Here is a 20,401-nt window from a genome sequence, read left to right on the forward strand (position 1 = left end):
CAATTCGTACGGTTCGTACAGCCTAAAAAGCTCTCTAAAGCTCGCAAAATTGAATCGAATGTTTCACCTAAAAGTTCAATACTTCTCAGAATTTCAGAAATAGAAAATGAAACTTTTTATTAAAATGTTGAACTTCAAAAATACCTATATTCGTAATCAGCTATGGTAAGGTAAATGGTTAATTAGTAATAATTAACCCCTCGTGCATGATAATAGTGTTTAATTAAATTAACACATAAACAATAATTTTAAAAACGTGAACGCATCGCGATCTATAGCATGAAAGGTGAAACAACTCTTTCACAGAGAAAGAACAAATTTCAAAATTAATGATGCAGCGCTTCAGGCGGTGAAACCGAGAAGTTCTTTTGTTATCCACATTTGGATTCAGAAAAACTCAAAAAAGGTACTTCTTTTTCCTTATGTAAATGAGGATAACAAAAGAAGTTCCTTTTTTCGCCGTCTGAAGCGCTGCATTATTTTTTCAACCGAATTCGTTCTCTGTTTAAGCAGTTGGTTTGCTTTTTACATTACAGATAGCGCCACAGTCGTATTTTTTGAGGACATTTGATTAATTTGATTTACACCTACAATAATTTGGACTTGTGCAAAGATATTTGCGTTTTTGAAGATGCTGAATTTGAATTTATTGTCTCATTTCATGATCTGAGACGAATGAATCCTTTATTTTGAGGTTCGACTTTAATTTATATAGCACAATTTTGGCACGTGCAATACTTGTTCACGTGTTTTTGAGTTCGCTGATCCTAAAATAATTATTAAATCAATAAGTGAAATAACAATCCACATCGAATTCATATTTTCTTTAATGCATTGCAGGTTGATTTCCGCATAAAAAATCATTACATACATTGGAAAAATTGTAAAAAAAAACACAGTCTATAAAAAATTGAAAATTTTAAATTGATATCTTCTCGTATACATATTCACATTAGACACGATTTAAAATTAACTACCTATCGACTATTTAAAAATTTCTCAATTTCACGTGTCTTGAAAAAAAAAAAAAAAAAGTACTGCGTAAGTAATCGACATCCGTCAACAACACGAACCTTGCAGAGTCATATAATCGTAAGCAATTTGCCACAGCTTATCAGGATCGATGATTGAAACTAATTCTCATCAGTGCATTATCTCGAATTTACCAAGCTCGACACAAGTACCTATCGGAAAATTACTCGATGAAATTGCCTTTATAATATCGAGCAAATAGGTACCGACTACCATCAAAGCACGTTGCCAGTTTTTAAATTGAAATTACCTGGTGATATTGCTTTCCTGTACAAATTCGAGCATAAAAAAACAGTACATCCTGTTCCATAATTATTTACGATCTTATTGTTTCACGCGGTAAATAGATTAGTGTATAAAAACTTACAACGCCGAACGAAGAACAGAAATAATAATTTACCATAAATGTTTATACAAATCTACGTAGGTACAAAAACATATAGGTACATAACACAAGAAGACGATTTCTCGTTAGAAGAAGAAGAAGGGAAAAAAATGCGATAATAAATAGGTACTTATAAAAACGTAATAATTTCTATTTTCGACGTATGTGTCGCGCAAGCGAAAAAATTATTACGTTCGTGTGGTCAAATGACGATGAATTTTACGATAGTAAAATCGTTTAAATAACGTTTCGAAACACAGGTAGGTATAATTATTATATACATATATAGGTACGATAATACTGAAAATTTTTTTAAAGCCATTCGTTCGCAGGCACCATAGGTAAGAGGCAGTGGTCTGAAAAGTGATGTGATGAGAGATGTTTCAAAATTATGTATTTCAGATCACATCGTCGGCGAAAATAATATAAGCTCTGATTAGTTATCTCGGTGCATGGATTTTCTCTTGTCTAGTAATTTCCTTAAGCTTTGGATTGTGCTTAGACTAACGCCGGGGCCTTGTTTCATATTTCTACTGGAATGCATTTGCAGCGATGATGCGATATCGTCGTCCGACGCGGTTGATTTCCAACAGAAATTTTTATCCGGTGGAGGACTCGCCAAGGAACTCTGAAAAAAAAATAAACAAAATAAAAATTAACGAATGGCTGAATACGTTTGAGTCATACATGTATTACGTGATAAGATAAGTTCGAATTAGCTTAACGAAAGTAGGTACAATTATAAGATAGAAAAGGGGCATATAGGTATACCAGGAAATTTACTATCGACGTTTCTATTTTTAAAACTACGATTTCCCGAAACGTTTACAAAACACAACAGAAATTTCGCTTATTGCAAATTTTAAAAAATAAAATTTATAATTTTTCAATTGAAAGTTCCGTCAGTTTTGATGTTCAGAAAAGAGAATCAATCAATGTTGAAATTCAGAGCAGTGAATGTTCGTTCAAGTTCGGGAAATGTTCTTTCACAGGTGAAAGTTTGGTGGATGCTGAAGAAGGGAAAGAGCTTTTTAGCAATTTTTGGCGAAAAAAAGCGACACATTAGGACAATTTTTGGAAACAATTTTTAACAAAAAACGATACTTTCTGAAAATTTAGACAAAATGTGAAACTTTTTGCTACTTTTGGCAAAAATGAGACTATACCTACGCCAATAATTTTAGCAAAAGCCATTTTTGTCAAAAACACGAATTTTTTTGGACAATATTGCTCTCAATTGCCAAATCTAAGGACATCAATATAGCGTATAGTTGACAGTAGTGATACTTTTGGGCAAATTTTGGCAAATTGAGACTTTTGGGCAATTTCGTCAAAAAAGTGATATTTTTTGCAATTTTTACCAATAAGTAGAGATAATAGGAAATTTTTCACAGAAAGTTTCTGGAAATTTATGAAGAATATTTGCAAGTATAGTAAATTATTAGAAAATCATTTTTAAAAAAATACGTGCTGATAAAATAGTTCAAAATGAAGGAAAATTTCAAAAATTTGTAAAGTAGTTGATAAATGACATTTTCAATGACAGTTTTTCGAAATAAGTATTACTTAATATTTCGAGAAAATATAAATTTCCAGTAACTTTCTGGAGATTGATCATCTCTACCAAAAAGGTTCAACTATTTTCCAAATTTTTGGTAGGTAGGTATATATTTTTTTTGACAGAAATGCACCAACTTTTGGAAACAATCTTTGGCGAAAAAGTAAGTAACAAAAAAGTGACATTGAAAAAACCAGAACTAAAAATTTAATAAAAACTTGTTCAATTTTAGCAAAAAGCAAGATTTTTCGGCAATTAGTGCCAAAAATGGCAATTTTGCAACATTTTGATAAAAACGCGAGATTTTTTCAAAGTAAAAATGCAAAACATTGGAAAATTTTTTGAAAAATAGTGACACTTCTTGGAATAGCCCTTTTGGCAATTTAAACGAAAAGCGAGACTTCTTGCTATACGTTTAGCAGGGTAATTTTAGACAATTTTCGCAAAAAGCATATCTTTCAAGGAATCGTTGGCAAAAAGCAATACTTATTCGGGGGAAAAGCGAGACATCGAGGTCATTTTTTGGGGAAAATAAGAAGACAGACGTAGCTGCAATAAAAAAAAAAAAAGGTGAGAATTTCTTCAAGTCAACACTCAAAGCACTGAACACTATTCACAACACAGCTCTTAGACTGGCTACTGGAGCCCTCAGAACCACTCCTGTACACTTATTATATCAAGAAGCATCTGAAATCCTCCCCACTATACAATCAAAATTCATCCTTTCCAAATTTTTCATTCGCCTTAAAACTGTCGACTGTCTCCCTCTCACCACAGACTCGAAAATTGATTCCAATCTCCCATATGCCTTATGATGCATATCTCCATATAGCCTCTTCTACTCTTAACCCCATTCAGTTATATCCTCTTCCACCATTCTACACAGAAAATCCTGCAAAAACTAAGAAAAAGCTCTCATTTGATACATAATTATTTTTAATACTCTCAACTCAACACTCAAGTCATCAATGACTTTATTGTGCAGTACATAATGATTTCATTTTACACTGATGGGTCAAAATCCGTAGTACAATAGTTCGTGATAGCGAGGTTTTGCAATTTCTTCTACCATGCTTGTTCAGTATTCTTTCCTATGAGCTATACGCAGTTACGCACGCTGTACTTATGACTTTAAACATGGCAATTGAGAGCAGACTTGACAGAGTTGAGATCTTCACAATGGTGATACTGAATGCCCAAATCTCAAATTTTAAATACTGAATGCAGTAAAATCGTCAGTGGATAATAATTTTCTAAGTTTTGCCCCTGTCATGGAAAATTATGTATTTTTTTTTTTCATCTTTTCTATCATGTCAAGATTAGTTTTGATCAAAGTTGAAAAATTTTGAAAAATTTCCCAAAATTTGAGAAAAAAAGCCCCAACAATTTTTTAAACAAGAAAATTTTCTTATGAATGCATTATATTCAGAAGGAGTGGGGAGGAGTATGATGAAAATTGAAAATATAGAATTGAAGAGTGAAGGGGATGTGCGTCTTTCATCATCAGTAATTAACTATCCAAAAAATTGGAAAAAAAGTACTCCAGTTTGAAAATTGTTGATGTTTTTAATGAATTTGTGAGAACTAAAAAAATTGTATTTTTTTGGGTAAGTATATTGATTCAGGAAAACATTTTCCGGGTGTTCAGCAAGTGGAATTTTAGTTTTTAGGTTGATAGATTCGAGGAAATGGACGGTAACTGATCTTTACAAATTCACTGACTTTCATCTCTCAACTAAGATCTAAATTCTAAATCTAAGCAACATCCAATTGCCTCATAAATCTCATCTCTCAGATGTGACATGGATGTTACAATAGCCTGGATTCCAGCCCACTCAGGAATTCTGGGAAACAAAACAGCTCAGACTTGGCAGCAAAGCAGTCACTAAATAAGTATTTCACCTGTACCAGAAACACCAGTTCCTGTGTCTGATGTGATGGAAGCCATATGTTCGCTGTTAATTCCCACCCACAAGGAAGCAGGCCATTGCCTTATATGCTGTGTACACACACAGGTCATACCCTCCTCACCCACTCCCATTTCTTCAAAAAAGAATCCCAATCCCTTGCAATGTACTCTACATGTTAAGTCCAACTCACTATCTCCCACATCCTACTCACCTGTCAAGATTATACCAATTTAAGAAAATCACTAAACTCTCTTAAAACCCTTCCAGAAATAGCTCAAAACTCTCCCTCCAGTCTTATTCTCCTTCCTTCAATAATCCAACCTCCTTTCATTAAGGTAACAGTACACATAAAATAACCCATGCCAGAACCTTGTAGCTGTACATGACACGGTGACCAACGAACACACAACAGGTAAGTAAATAAAAACGTTGACAGTTTTATCAAACAGCAAGAAGACTGTTTGGAAATTATTAGCAAAAAAGCCGGCTTGTCGGACCAGACTAAAAAACTGGACTGATGACTGTGACTGGACCCAAAAATGCCCACAAGACCGAGTGAACCAGACCTGACCTGCCCCCTCTGAAACAAATTTACACCAATATTACCCAAACAGATGATCTTCAGAAAAAATACCAGGAAGAGACCTAGACCAAAGACCTTTCTAAAAAATCAGACCAATGACCGCAGTTTGGACCCCAGTTACGTCCAATTTTTCAAATTTTTAATGCCAGTTTAGATGTCTATTTTTATAACATTTCCATAATGATTCAATTTCTTTTGAAGTTTTAATATTCTGAAATCAAAAATCCCATTTTTCAACTCATCCAATGTGTTGGGAGTTTTTTTTCTTTCTGAAAAATGAAGACGGTTTTTGGACCTGGGCTGACCCAGGGCCAGGATAAAAATTTCTGGTCAGGACTGGACCAGACCGACTCACAAAGACCAAAAAATCGAACAGTGACTGGACAGGACCATTTTGAAGCTCCAAACAAAGACCTTGATTTTGGCAGGACTGCAGGAAAACCTGAGCAATCCTACAAGCCTGCTGAAAAAAGTGACATTTTTTCACAATTTTGGGCTACTTCACAACATTTTTGGTAAAAAGCTGGTCGTTTTAGTAATTTTAGCTAAAAAAGCTCAACTTTTGGATACTTAATTTTTGGGGAGAAAAGTAAGATTTGTTAAAGCAATTTTACTGAGCAACGACATGTTTTGCCTGCAAGACTTTGGCAAATAACTAGGGAGGTAGGTAATAGGTATTTGCAAAGAAGTGATACTTACTTCATTGCAATTTGAGAAAGCAAGACTTTTTATTATTTTTGACAATTTTTGACAATTCCTGCCAAGAAATGAAACCTTTGGGTATTTTTTAGGGACAGGATGGGGGAGATGAGGATTTTTGAATTTTCATCGTGGGGAGGATTTTTGAGTTTTCATCTTGAGAAGTCACAATTATTTTTAGCAATTTTTTAACAATTTTTTTTAGCAATTTTCAGCCAACAGCGAGGCATTTTCAGTGTGACTAGTTGAAAAAAAATAAAAAATAGTTTTTTTTTCTTGTTTTCTTCATAAAGCAGAGTAAAGATGTGGAAAAATAGGATTTTTGATAATTTTTTTAAAAAAGTACTAAAGTTTAGCAATCAAAATTTTCAAAAAAATAACCATTTTTGGAGCTCGGCTACTCAAAAAGTAACCAAGTACGAGACCTGAAGCTACTACTCGTATTTGAAAATTTGCATCGAACACCATTTTCACCCCACTGTTCATAAACTTATTTTGGCCCAAATTCAAAACAATTTGAAAAGTGATATGGTATGTTGATTATTTCTAATTTGAAGGTGCTGCTGAGTTCAAATATAAATTTTAATTTTTTTGCCCAATTGTAAGATTTAGTGTAACATGTCATTTCCTACGATATGAATTCAACGTCCCTCAGTTTGAATACCTATCAATTCATTTTTCGAATTCGAGCCTTCATATTTTCCTCTTAATTGCTGCCCATTAACCCATCTTTGAAATGGATAGGTAATTGCAAAGTCATCTTAATTTTCTCCCAATACTCTCACCACACTAAATGAATATAACATCCGACTTTTCATTTAAAAAAATTGTAAATTCGGTCAAACGAATTCTACCAAATTAATAAGCCTGGCCTACAATCAGTAAACCACCTACTTAGAATTTAAACTCTTATCACTCCACTTCCTCTGATTTCACTCTTTCTTACTCTCCAACCGCGATCGTGCTTCCTCAAATATACCGGAAGGACTAACCCCAGGGTCAGTTGTCCGAGTTATCAGCTCGTCTATAAATACTATAAATAGCATCGTACATGCACGTATATAATTTCAAAGGGAAAATAATTAAATTGTAGGCACTTTGTACTTGGAGAAAAAAAAAGTAAAAATGAACTATTTATCAGCTAGTTTCATCCGGTTATCAACCGGTAGTTTACATACAGCAGCGTAGTATTAGTATAACGTATACAATCAACGATAGTACAATACTGAGTATTAAGTACTAAGCTGCATCGGTGGCACAACGTCAACCTATAGGAGGCTGGCAGGGGCCAGGGTATATTAAGCACGAGCAAGAGAGCAACGTAATCGAAATAGAAATGAAAACGAGACGATTGGATGAGAGGAGGCGAGGAGGACGCGGAGGCGATACACGAGCTTTATTAATTTCCTGTGAATTTTTTTCCAAGATCCGTTATCCAATTAACATTTTTCATTTATCATCGCCGACGACGCTGTGGACGGACATAGGGCCGAAAAAAGCAAGGGCCAGGCAATTATGTACGGTTCATTAGTTTGTATATAGAGAGTTGCATGTACTTGTAGTAGGTACTTTAGCGTACTTGTAACGTAGCATAAGTGTTATCTTTATAAAGTGTAAGTAAGTAAAGTATAGGTAGGTAGGTGACTTACATAATAATGATTTTTGCCACGTTGCCTATTCGGACTGGTCAAATTAGCGTGACTATCTTCTAAAATAGGAACATTACGTAGAAACATGGAACGATGAGAAGGAGACTCGACGGCCGAGAACGCCGAACAAGAAGGTATCGAGCTTATTTTACTATCGCTGATCGACTTCAGTCTTGAAATTTTGGACGTTGAGTTTTTGGATAAATGCGGCACGCTGCGAAATCGCGGCAACTCTTTGCGAATTTTCGAATGCTCTTTGAACTGGAAATCGTTGCTGCTGGTAGTTGGGCAGAACGACGACGACGATGACGAAGACGACGAGAAACCGTTCATGCTAAAACAGTGTAATAAATCATCGGAGCCGCCTCCACCACAACCTCCACCTCGACCGCGTTTCTTGTCAGCTATTCGTGGTTCTGGTGTTAAAGGTGAACCGCCGAGTACCGAAATTGGTATAAGGTCTGGTAACGGTCGTGATGCTGGTATCGATTTTGTATACGATGGCGACTCGTAGTAGCCGCATTTTCGGCTTAAATCTATAGGATGCTGGTTATCTGCTATTTCCATTTCATGTCATGCCTTTCTGTAACAACAACAACGACGACGAATAATTAATATTGTACAGTGTCTCGTGATAAATTACCATTAGATACATAAACATAGAGAGTCGCGACTGACTATAAGACAACGATGCGAGAGAGGTAGTTAGCTTGGTTTTCGGCGAGGAGTTCGTATTCGTGATATTAGGATAAAATATACAAATATAGGTAACGAAGAGACAATACAATGTTTACTAATTCGATATAAGAAGAATGTAAACATCTCATGAAAGAATTTATCTGATCATTCGCTGATATTTCATCAAGCTCGACTGCTCGAGAATTGAAAAATCCTCTACAAATTGTTCAGAAATTTTTTCAAAATCAAAAGAAAGTACGAAAATCCTAGAAGTAAAGAATTCAATATCAAACCTTAACCTTCCTCGCTCAGAATCATGCAGAGATCAGGAATCATAGCGTGGTTACCTTCTAAAAATTGATATGACTCATAATTCAGGGTATTTTTTGTTTGATCTCCAAAGTCAATTTGGAAAGATTGAAAACGCGAAAAATAGCTCAATAATCGACCTTGTCGATCCTCGAGAGGGATCGACAATAACGTTAGAAGATTGAAACCTATATATATGTATAAAAGGCACATCTATGGCACCTTTGCTTCAAATTGGGATTGCTAAGGTCAATTTGGGGCAACTGAGATTGTTTCATTTTATGCTTCTCTAAAAAGCTGACCTTTTCATACTTTTCAACCGCGACTCTCCTTATTTACAAAATCCAATTTATGTAGATCCCAAAAAAAATTATCCAAAAATAGTCCCTAAAAATAAATAAGAATTAAAAAAAAAAATGTTAAATTTTTTTGAAATGTCAGAAACATTTTTCTCCCTCCTCATCTTCAAAAATGGCCTTGAAATTTATTAAAAAATTTAAAAAAATTGCCAGGAAAGTCAAGTAAATATTTCTTCTAAGAGCCAATTCAATTTTGGGAAAATTCAAAATGTATTCAAAATTGAAAACCAACGAGATTAGCTCAAAATCGAGTGATAATCCGATCGTTCTGAGAAAAACACAATGGAGAAATCTACCTACTTATCTATTTAAAACCCTTTTCAAGATGGTCCACTCCTCTCCATGTTGAGAAATTTAGCAGAAAATTCTCTAATCAAAACTGACAATTATTTCAAAATTGTCTTGAAATTAGATTATTTTAAATTTCTAGAAAACTCCTTTAATTTTAAACTTGAAAAATCTCCCTCCTATACATAATTATGGTGAGCGAATTTAACCAAAATCCTTTCAATATTCTTGTATTTTATAGAGACATATGTACTTACTTAATATGATCTAGATATTTAAAAAATCATACAAATTATGGAAAAATTTATTCAAAATTTGAAAATATTCTTTAAAGTCTCTGCAAATTATTTTGTAAATTTTGATGCCAAGATTTCTCACACTCGTTCGAAAGCGAAGGGAAATTTTACACTTGATTAAATTTTTTAAAAAAATGAAGTAGAAGTTGTTGAAAAATTCTATGCATCTTCTTCTAGATGGTAAAGGCGAAAAAGTCCACTGAATTTTCATTTAGCCCCTATTGAAGCTATAAAACTGATTTTTTCTCAATCGAAAGCTCTCGACGAGTATTTGCTCCAAAAAATACAGTGAAAGAGCAATTTTAATTTCAAGGGTCCCAAATTTGGGGTAAGGGGTCCTAAAATCAACATTAAAAAATTTGGGAATTTTTTTTCCAAATTGCGTTCTAACCTCAAATTCTAAATTCAAATGGATTCAGCCCCATAAGGCTCGAAATATGCTCCAAAAACCAAATTTTTTGGCATTTTTGGACCCCGAAACTCAAAATTTTGAAAAAACTGAAATACAACCCAACATACGTATATTACTTTAGTATAGAGTATCTTTGATACCTGGTGAAAATTTGAACCATTTGGCACGTTTTGGAAAAGAATTACTTCAAAAAAACCAAAAACTCTTATGAAGTTATAAAGGCAAAAGTCAAAAGTCCTGCAAAGGAGGAGTATCGATAAGGCCATTTTTTGGCACCAGACAGTTATTGACTGAACCACTCTTAAAATGTTGCAATAAATGCCCCAAATACGAATCCGTGGTTAGTTAACCCAAAATGACCATTTTTTGGGTTCCAGGGGTCCCCAAAGTTGCGAATAAAAAAAGAATTTTGGGAACCACTGAGTGTTATTTTCAAAGTAAAATATCTGTTTGAACCCGGTAAACATTATACGAGGCAATTTTGCTATTTTCGACCTTCGGGGGCAGAAATGGGGGGGTTAATTTTTGGAAAATTTTGGAACCACCATTACGAACATACCCCTTTGAACCCCGCTAAAAAGCATCTTACAGTTTATTAGTATCCGAAAGACCTCCATTCTACCAAATTTTGAGCTCAATAAAATTTTGCGCTGGTACTCAAAAATCCAATTTTCCAATTTTTCGTAATTTGTTTATTTTGGGAACCCCTGGAAAACTGGAAACCTGTGATTTGCGCCAAACGTAACGTTTTGAGACATATATTCAATTATCTAGGTGAAAAAGTTAAATTAAGCTCCCTGTACACAGTCTCGCCATAAGTTCTGACCCTACTTTAAACGCTTGTAATACAAAAACGAAATTTTAAAAATGTAAAAGTGATTATATATTTGGAAAGTAGATGAAAAAATCTTTAATTTGACTGTATTTAGCTGCAACATGCTGCTCAATGCGCTTAACAAAACGGGAATGACAGATGAAACAACAGAAGCCCCACGTACGCAAAAAACCAAAAAAAAACTGACCATAAAAATTTTTTTTTTGAAATTTTTTATGCGCATCAATTTTTTTTTACTAAAATAGTAAATTGGTGATCCTGGAGCACAGAATTATTGTTTTAGTGAAAAAAATTTGACCCGCATGAAAAAATTTCAAAAAAAAAATTTTTATGGTCAATTTTTTTTGGTTTTTTGCGTACGTGGGGCTTCTGTTGTTTCATCTGTCATTCCCGTTTTGTTAAGCGCATTGAGCAGCATGTTGCAGCTAAATACAGTCAAATTAAAGCTTTTTTCATCAACTTTCCGAATATATAATCACTTTTACGTTTTTAAAATTTCGTTTTTGTATAACAAGCGTTTAAAGTAGGGTCAGAACTTATGGCGAGACTGTGTATATTCGTAATTTTGAACCTTTTTTTAGAGGCCCCCACTTTGGGCACCCCTAAAAAAGGCGTTTATGCGTATTTTTTCGAATAAATTCAAGAATTCACATTTGAAACACCCTAGAAAGTGTTCGATAATTTTTCGTTTGATTTTTCCTGTAACTTTCAAAATTGAGCTTTTTTGGGCCAAATTCTGAGATTTTACTCCGTTGAAAACAGGAACACGTGATTTTAAAGTTTTTTCGAAGAGTAAATTCTAAGGCCTCTACTAATTCTAGAAATGAGTTTTTTTTCGAATCGAAAGATCTCAACGAGTACTTTGAATGAAAAATCCAGCGAGGGGCCAATTTTGATTTTAAGGACCCCAAATTTGGAATAAGGGGTTCTAAAATCAACATTAAAAAATGTTGGAAAAATATTTTTTTCCGAATTCCCTTTTAATCTCAAATTTTAAGTTTGAACGGGTTTGGTCCCTTAGCAGCCGAAATATGACCCAATAACCAAACTCTTGGGCCCCCTACAAAATTCTGTGATTTTAAGAATTTTCATTGGACACCTATTAAAGCAAATGAGCTGATTTTTTTCAAATTGAAAGCTCTTATAACCAGTACTTTGCCGGAAAAATATATTGAAAAGCCCATCTCTATTTTAAGGGTCCCAAATTTGACAAAGGAGGTCCTAGAATATGCTTTACAATTTTTCGAAAGAGAAGTTCTGTTTTTTCGGATATGCGTTTTAATCTTAAATCCAAAATTCAAATAATTGATTTGTCCCACTAGGGGCCAAATAAACGTTATTTTGCATATTGACAAAAAGAAGTCACTACGGTTACATACTTAGGAGTAGGTACATGAATATTAGGAGACCGAGTTCTGCAGTTCGTCCAACGTAATGGGGGAGGGGGGAGGAACCTTTTAGTATTCACATAAAAGCTCAACTTTCAATCGACATTATTATTTAGAATAGGGATTATCCAGTTCCATTTTGAATGATCGATTTTGAAGCAAATTGAGACATTCTAATAATTTGAATGCATTTCTGATCGACTTTGAAAAATTCTCTATCAATTTTTTTACAATTTCGAAGACGTTTCACAATTTTTGAATAGATTTTCATTAGATTTTGGAAGAATTTTTCAATTTTACAAAGATTTGCCAACGATAGCAGGGAAACAGAGCCAAGGGGTGTTCGTTATCTTTACCTCACAAGTGATAATAAGAATCCAGGGTAAATATTCAATGAAGTGAGACATCGTTTACTACGAATTTCTCCAATTTAACCTACATCTATCATAATTTTCTCCTTTCCAGTGAAATTCCATAATTAAAAATTGATTATTTATTTCGGTTAAATTAAATATATAGTGATTTGAAACCGCCTTCGTGCGTCTGTAAGACAGGTCATAATTCAACACTATGATCCGGTAGGTAGTTATTATAAAGCATATTTTCATATATATCCTCCCTTTGTGCAAGTAATCTAGGTATACTGAATTACCGACGCAGCAGTCCTAACTGCTTCTTTCCGCTACTTATCGGTATCGTGGCTGTAAATTTCGCGCAAAGGGGCCAAGTCGGGTAGGGCTGCATTTATTTAAAATAAGTCTCTCGCTATCGTAGTATGTACTTTCGCTACATAGTTCGTAGTTTAATCTGGATACATCTCGTTGTACCCAACGAGACGTAAGAAACGATTGAATAGGTACTGTTTATAGTGTTTACTAAATAATTCGTCGCTGTATTGTTGGTATACTATACTCGTATTATATCAATCAACTAATACGTTGGTAAAGACTCAATTTTAATCCATAGTTGACACATTTTCAAAAAAAAAAAAAACACTCATAAAATGCACAAGTTTGACTGAATAGGTAGTATGATTTTTTGACCATCAATTTTTTATTTTTTTAAAAATTTTCACAGAGTTGTAAATAAGAGAAATGAATGTATTGATCTTAAAGTGACATTTTTTGGAGGGAGGGGGAGGGGGCGTTGGTTACTTTATTTTGACACCACAATCAACTTTACACAACTCTGATTCCTTCAAAAAAATAAAAAATAATAATAAACTTTGACAAGCCATCCATTTTTCATATATGCACAAAAATCTATAGAATGAATGCCGATGAAAGTGAAAATTATTAGTAACGAGGAATCTGGTTTTTCAAACTCGAGAAAATTACGTTTAGGATTTCAGCAGTCGGGCGGGGCAGAAGGGGGGAGGAAGTTAATCCGGCTCGTACTGCGTTGAAGTACTTACGTACCTATAATACGTAAGAGCACGATGCAATTCGTCGAATGAGTTAGTTCTTACTTCGACGATTGTTTGAATTTCTATAGCCAGCCTTAAAATTAGCTCATTTTCTTCAACGCAAGCAGCGTTACAAATACAAGAATATTAAATCTACTAAGAGAGAGAAAGAAGAAAAATGAACGTTGTTATCGCGGTCGTCAAACGAAACGAAAGCAGGGGAAATTCGACAATTAAAATGGTACAGCTCGATGTGGGTTTTCGCGAGCTAACAACAAAGTTCTATAGCTATCGTTCGTGTACGTTTAGATTAAAATACACTTAATTTACCTACCTACTGGCTAATTCACGAACGAAAGCGTTGCGTTGCAAATTTTTCGTGATTATTCGATCGAGCATAACGTTCTAAATTCGTTAATCGTACATCGCTAATTATTGGTATGTTGACCTAGAAAAATGTCGACTTAAGGCTCGAATTTAGTGGCTGTTTGGTAAATACCCGAGCGTAATATTTATTCGCTAGATGGTTTGCAAATTTACTACCACACCGTCGACGTCGTCGTCGTCGTCGTCGTCGTCGTGCGGTAAAAGTTATAAAACCGTACCCCTACTCTCTTCACTTACCGTTAGTTGCTTTCACTCTGTAATTGTACTACTACTACGTGATTGCTGCATACGTGAGAGAGACGAAGTCGAAGACGTGGGTTACGCATCAATGTGGAGCGCAGATCGCAGATCGCGGTCTGCGGACCGAACCATACAGCCTTGAGTGATTTGCAAATTGAACTAGACCTCAAAAAACAGCCTCATTGTAGCAGCTCACAGCCCAGCGCAGCTTTCGTGCCTCGAATCATTTGCATAATGGCGTCGTTTTACTCAGACTAGAGGTAGCCTAGCTTTATACGTGTAAATGGTGTAATTTTTTGCCAGCTTTGTTCTCTTTTTGCATAAGCGTTCTCGATGATTGTTATCTGGTCGCGGAACGCGAATCATTTTTTGACCGTGTCCGGTTTCTTGTGTGAAATCGTATGTTTGGCAACGTCCCATGTGCCTGGTTTAGATACACCTATTGCGATTTTTGCAGATTCTTGCTGAAGGCGATTTGTAGGTAAATGAATTAGGTCCTCGGGATGAGTTGTTTTTTGGTACGTGTTTAGTCGTGTTGATCTACTTTTTTTCTCAACTTTTGTTGTTCGTTCTGTTATTTTAGTGTTTGGCGATGTTGCAGTGGATCTGAATCTCAGTCAGGCCTTTATCGACTAAATTGGCTCAAATTTGATTTCTCAGATTCAGTATGGTGGGAGATTGAAAGAGCCCATTTTCAAATTTTTGAAGGAAGGAGGGAAGGGAGGGAAAGAGGACGGTTTACAATTTTAGTCAAACCCACAAAAAAAAAAAAAAAAAAGGTTCCAATTAGTCGGGGAGCCCACATAAGGATAAATTGCACCCCCCGGTCGATCCTTCGGGGCAACTTTTTTCTTAAAGGGGGAGTCCTGAGGAACATTTCTAGCCCTTGTACTCAAATAAAAAAGTGGCCCTACTTACAAAATGGCGGCCATTTTGATTGACAGGTCAGGATCGCAGATTTTGCGTTCAAACATAGGACTTGCACAAAATTTTTCAAACTGTGCAAAGGTAGATCGAAAGATCAAGCACAAATTCATCACCTGTCAACATTTCAAGTGCTAAATTTCGTTTTTCAATTTTTGGTGAATTTTTTAAAATCAAATTTAGGCTACGTAAAAATGAGGGAAAAAATCAAAATTTTACCAAATTGACCAAGAAAGCTGAAATTTGGGATACACCCTATTTTCGACATGCCAAATCGATTGGAAACTATTTCAAACTGTTTTGAGCAGTTCTGGAGCCTCCAGCAGATTTTTCAAACTCGAAATTCCCACAAAATTTCATCAAATGGAGTTGGATAGCCGAAATTTAAAATTACTGGAGCTTCCAGGAGATTTTTGAAACTTTAAATTTCCTAAAAGTTTTATCAAACGGAAATGGAAAGTCAAAATTTATTCTGCAAACTAATTTCAATACGCTACGAAGTCGTCTGCTGGTGGATTTCAAGTCGTTTTGGAGCCTCCAGCGACTTTTTGAGAGCAACTCATGTGGTGTTTTTTGGTAAATTGAAATTTCCAAAAAGTAGCTGGAAGCTTCAAAATCATCTTCATATCGTATTGAAATTAGTTTGCGAAGTAAATTTCAGCTTGCCAACTCCATTTGGTTAAATGTTGCGGGAATTTCAAGTTTCAAAAATCTACTGGAGGCTCCACGAATTTTCAAAAAGTCGCTGGAGGCTCCAAAATAATTTGAACCCACTTGAAGTCGTCTTCAGAGGATGTTAAAATGGGAGTGTAGAGTAAATTTCAGTTTTCCATCGCCATTTGATGAAATTTCGTGAAAATTTAAAGTTTCAAAAATCTGACGGAGGCTCCAGGAATTATCAAAAAGCCGCCGGAGGCTCCAAAACGACTTGAAATTCACCTGCAGTACTTCGTAACGGATTGAAATTAGTTTGCAGAGTAAATTTCAGCTTTCCAACTCAATTTTGGTGACATTTTGTGGGAATTTTCAGGTTTTAAAAATCTGCTGGAGGCTCCAGAACTGCTCAAATCAGCTTAAAACAGTTTCCAATCGATTTGTCATGTCGAAAATAGGCTGTGTCCCAAATTTCAGCTTTCTTGGTCAATTTGGTAAAATTTTGATTTTTCCCCTCATTTTTGGCCTAAATTTGATTTTCAAAAATTCACCAAAAATCGAAAAACGAACTTTAGCTTTTGAAATTTTGACAGGTGATAAATTTGTGCTTGATCTTTCGATCTACCCTTGTACAGTTTGAAAAATTTTGTGCAACTCCTATGTTGGAACGCAAAATCTGCGCTTTTTTTTTTTTTTGAGTACAAGGGCTAGAAATGTTCCTTAGGACTTCCACTTTAAGAAAAAAGTTGCCCCGGAGGATCGACAGAGGGGTGCAATTTATTCTCAAGTGGGCTCCCCGACTAAATGTGAACCTTGGTATTTTAGGTGTTGATTCGATAGCAAATTAAAGAGGATAGAGTGAAGACAATCATTCAAATGTATCCAAATTTTTGGAAGGGTTTGGAGAGGATGAAAAGTCCTACAAAAAAGCTGAGGCAGAGCTCGACCGAAGGAAAGTGATAAGGGAAAGTGAAATCTTGTTTTTTCGATCTAACCACCTAGAAAACCCTTCTTTCATTCTCCTCTTGCCTAAAGACCGAAATTTCTTTACCCATTCCTATTTTCAACCTTGAAAATGCTGATTTTTATTCTCCTTTTTAAAGTAAGTGTGCTGAATCTGTTGGATACGATTATTTTTAGAGCTCATCTCATCCGAAAGGTGAATTTTAAATGATTTTTTGCAGATTCTCAATGGTTCCTAAACTTTTATGATTGTTGTAATCCTACTTATAACTGTATTAAAAGACTGAAATTAGAAATGTAGACTTAGAAAGTGATCTACTTACATGTGCTTTTTTGAGAGTTTCAAATTTACATCCCATTTCCACTTGTATTGCTTTCAATTTGGAAAAAGAAAATGTCGCTCATAATTTCACAAATGAAATGCCTCAAAATGAAAATTGTTCGAACAGGAATTATCCTCTTTTAGAAAATTATATAGCAATGAGATATGCATCTCACACATTTCAAGTAGAATTCATGATGGCAGGAGGGGTTGACTTTAATTTTTTATATCGTTGAAGGAAAATTACGAAAAGAAGGGTGATCAATAGAAAAATATGAAGAAAAAATTGCAGAAGGCATTCACACGTCAGCAAAATTCCTCAAAAGTCGTTGGAAGTAAAAAAAATACTCTGGAAAAAATTTTGAAAAATTGATGATAATTTTCTAAAATTCCAAACAGTTGAAAAAATGGCTTCTCAAGTTCATTTTTGGACCTCTGGGAAACAGATTCCAAATTCTAGTATAAAGTTGTTTGAAATTTCTCAGTTGAGTATCAAAATTAATGTTTTTTTCTTTGTAGATCGATTTTTGAAATTAATTTAAAGTAGGTACATGTACTCAACAAGATGATTTTGAAAATTTTTAGCATGTCCTTCTTGCTCTCTTCGTGATTTGGAGATGCCTTTTTCGTTTTGGTTCTAAATTCTAGGCAAGATAGACACAGTAATAAAACTATTTTCTCTTTCAAGAAAAATAGCTGAATAAGTAAATTAATTCATTAAAAGATACAATAAAGAAGATGACAATTAGTTTGTACTTAACAATAGAGTAAAATTTGTCATTTTTCCAGAATTTTTGTCAATTTTTCAAAATGAGGGAGGCATTTTTTCTGAATTATTTTCTGTTGAAAAAAAAACAGATAAAGAAATGAAGATTTTAAAATTTTCATCAATTTACCAGGGGGGGGGGAGAGAGGGAAGGAGTAAAATTCATTCAAAATTATTTTCTATTAAAAAAAAATGAATAAATGAAGATGAGAAAAAACATTATTTTAAATTACCCATTTCAAAATGTGTTTAACAAATTTGCTTAGGTGAAGGGGGAAAAGGGGAAAAATTCGGAGACAGTGATTTTATATTTTTTAAAAAAACACAAATAAATAAAATTTTACAAAAAAAAACCTGAAAATTTGGCAATTGAGTATCTATGCACAATTTTGTACGATTTGCCTACAGCTGACTATATTTTCTCGCTCATAAAAAAATTTCTCTCTCACGAACCTAATTCAACATCACACCATCCATTCCACCTCACCACCCACTACAGCCAACTATCGTAATCCGATACCTCTACCATACGAAACCGCAATAAAAATTAAAACACAGTATAATTCACCTCCATAACCACATTCATTTGCCATACTTGAAAAAACACAACCATTTTTCGAAATCTCACCTCGCCTAAATTTAATGGTTCTCGATAAACAAACAAAATATTTTTAAAATAGAAAAATCGAGTCATTTATTCGCGTTACAAATCAAGTTTGGCCGCAAGGACAAGAATTAGCCATTTTTAAGCTGAAAAAAATGACGCATTTAAAACTCATTATGCGGACAGGACAGAGGGAGAAAGAGAGAAAACACATCGCGATGAAGTAAAAATAAAAAATAAATACTTAAAAATAAAGTATGTATTATAGTAAGTAAGCAGATAGTAATTTTAAATAAGTCACGAATGTTTGTCCGGATTACCCTCTCTACCTCCTTGTTTTCATTGTATACTTATATGTGTACTAATAAATGGAGTGACAAGAACAACCAATACCAAAAAAAAAATGACTGGACTGGATATGGTAATTTCATTGGAAAAGTAGTAAACTGAATGAGAATTTGAAGACGTGTGTGGAAACTGGAAAGGGAGACTGAGAGAGTATTATTTTTCTTGAGAAAAAGAATGCACGAGTACCTATAAGCTGTAATACTCGTAGAAAGAGCAGGATATGAGATTAAAAAGAGGGACAGACTGGTTTTGTAGTATAAAAGCATAATACATCATACTACGTAGTTTTTGAACTATGTTGAAGTATGTATAGTGGACTTGAAGAATACAGTTTTATGAAAGAAAAAAAGAGGAAGTGGTTACTGTTTGAAAGGGAGAAAATAACGGTCGAATTTCGGATTAGGTAAATCAACCTCTCTCAAGGTTAAAACAGATTCAAAAACACGACAAATGCTTTTCAGTGACGAAAAAAACGGATCTTAAGCATCGTCCCAGGGGTTCAGACAGTTCGAAGAAATTCTACTGAAAACAATTGAACAAAACGGTTCATTTTTAGCTTTGTTTTTCCTCTAAAAAAAGGCTTCATTCAGACTCAAGCTAGACTTTTTTTTATCCATTTCAAAAAAAAAGAGAGAAAAATTGAGACTTGAGATTTCCATCATTCCCAGAAAATTATTTTCGAATTTCACTTCGAACTTCAATATAATATTGAATTTATTGTTGATAATCATAGAAAAGCGTTACCACGCTATTTTGGATTAACGAATCATTTTTCGAAAAAAAAAACCTTTCACTAAAATTCTTAAAATTCGATAAAAAGTCGATAAACTCGACTACTGACATTCGTTAGCTCATAATCATAATTTTCTACAATTTCCTCAGTACCTACATAATACCCATTTCAAAGAACCGTTATAATATGTATCATGAATAAAAATAGCAAATCTTCTGGTAAAAACTGATTTAATCGTACTTTACTATCACTTTTATCATTTCCTTATTTCTTCGACATTTCAACGAAATTTCTGCGAATCATAAATTTACGGTAATGGTTTAAATTTACACCAATTTTCCTTCAAAATGACTTTTCAGATTCTCTCTTGGTTGAAAAAAATGCTAATAAAATTTTCAATTTTGGAAGTTTTTTTTTATCAAAGTTTAACTAAAGATATTAGATACCTATACTCACACTCGAATTTCGAAAAAAAATCAGAATACTTCAATAAAATCAGTATGGACATGAATATTTACGACACATTCATAGGACATACTGTACCTACCTACGTGCAACAAAATTTCATATTTTTAGAACCAACATTTTTCATTAACTTTCTTATCAAAACTGATAGGTAGAGTCATAAAATTTTCAAAAAAATGTTTGATTAATCTTCCTAATAAATGAGTCTC

At 34.2% G+C, this 20,401-nt stretch overlaps 1 protein-coding gene across 3 annotated transcripts in view; it reads right to left on the minus strand.

Moving 5' to 3' along the window:
- Nucleotides 1–809: 809 nt before the first annotated feature.
- Nucleotides 810–20,401, minus strand: part of LOC135844510 (uncharacterized) — a 38,649-nt gene continuing 19,057 nt past the window's right edge. For all 3 annotated transcript variants that reach the window (XM_065362731.1, XM_065362732.1, XM_065362730.1), the window contains exons 2-3: nucleotides 7,817–8,399; nucleotides 810–2,045 (exon numbers count right to left, since the gene is read on the minus strand). In XM_065362731.1, the coding sequence (XP_065218803.1) occupies nucleotides 1,854–2,045; nucleotides 7,817–8,383 (759 nt within the window). In that variant the 5' untranslated portion in view covers nucleotides 8,384–8,399 and the 3' untranslated portion in view covers nucleotides 810–1,853. The remainder of the gene's footprint in view (nucleotides 2,046–7,816; nucleotides 8,400–20,401) is intronic.

The sequence above is a fragment of the Planococcus citri genome, chromosome 4 (genome assembly GCF_950023065.1).
Source record: "Planococcus citri chromosome 4, ihPlaCitr1.1, whole genome shotgun sequence".
In the NCBI taxonomy this organism is placed as follows: Eukaryota; Metazoa; Arthropoda; class Insecta; order Hemiptera; family Pseudococcidae; genus Planococcus; species Planococcus citri.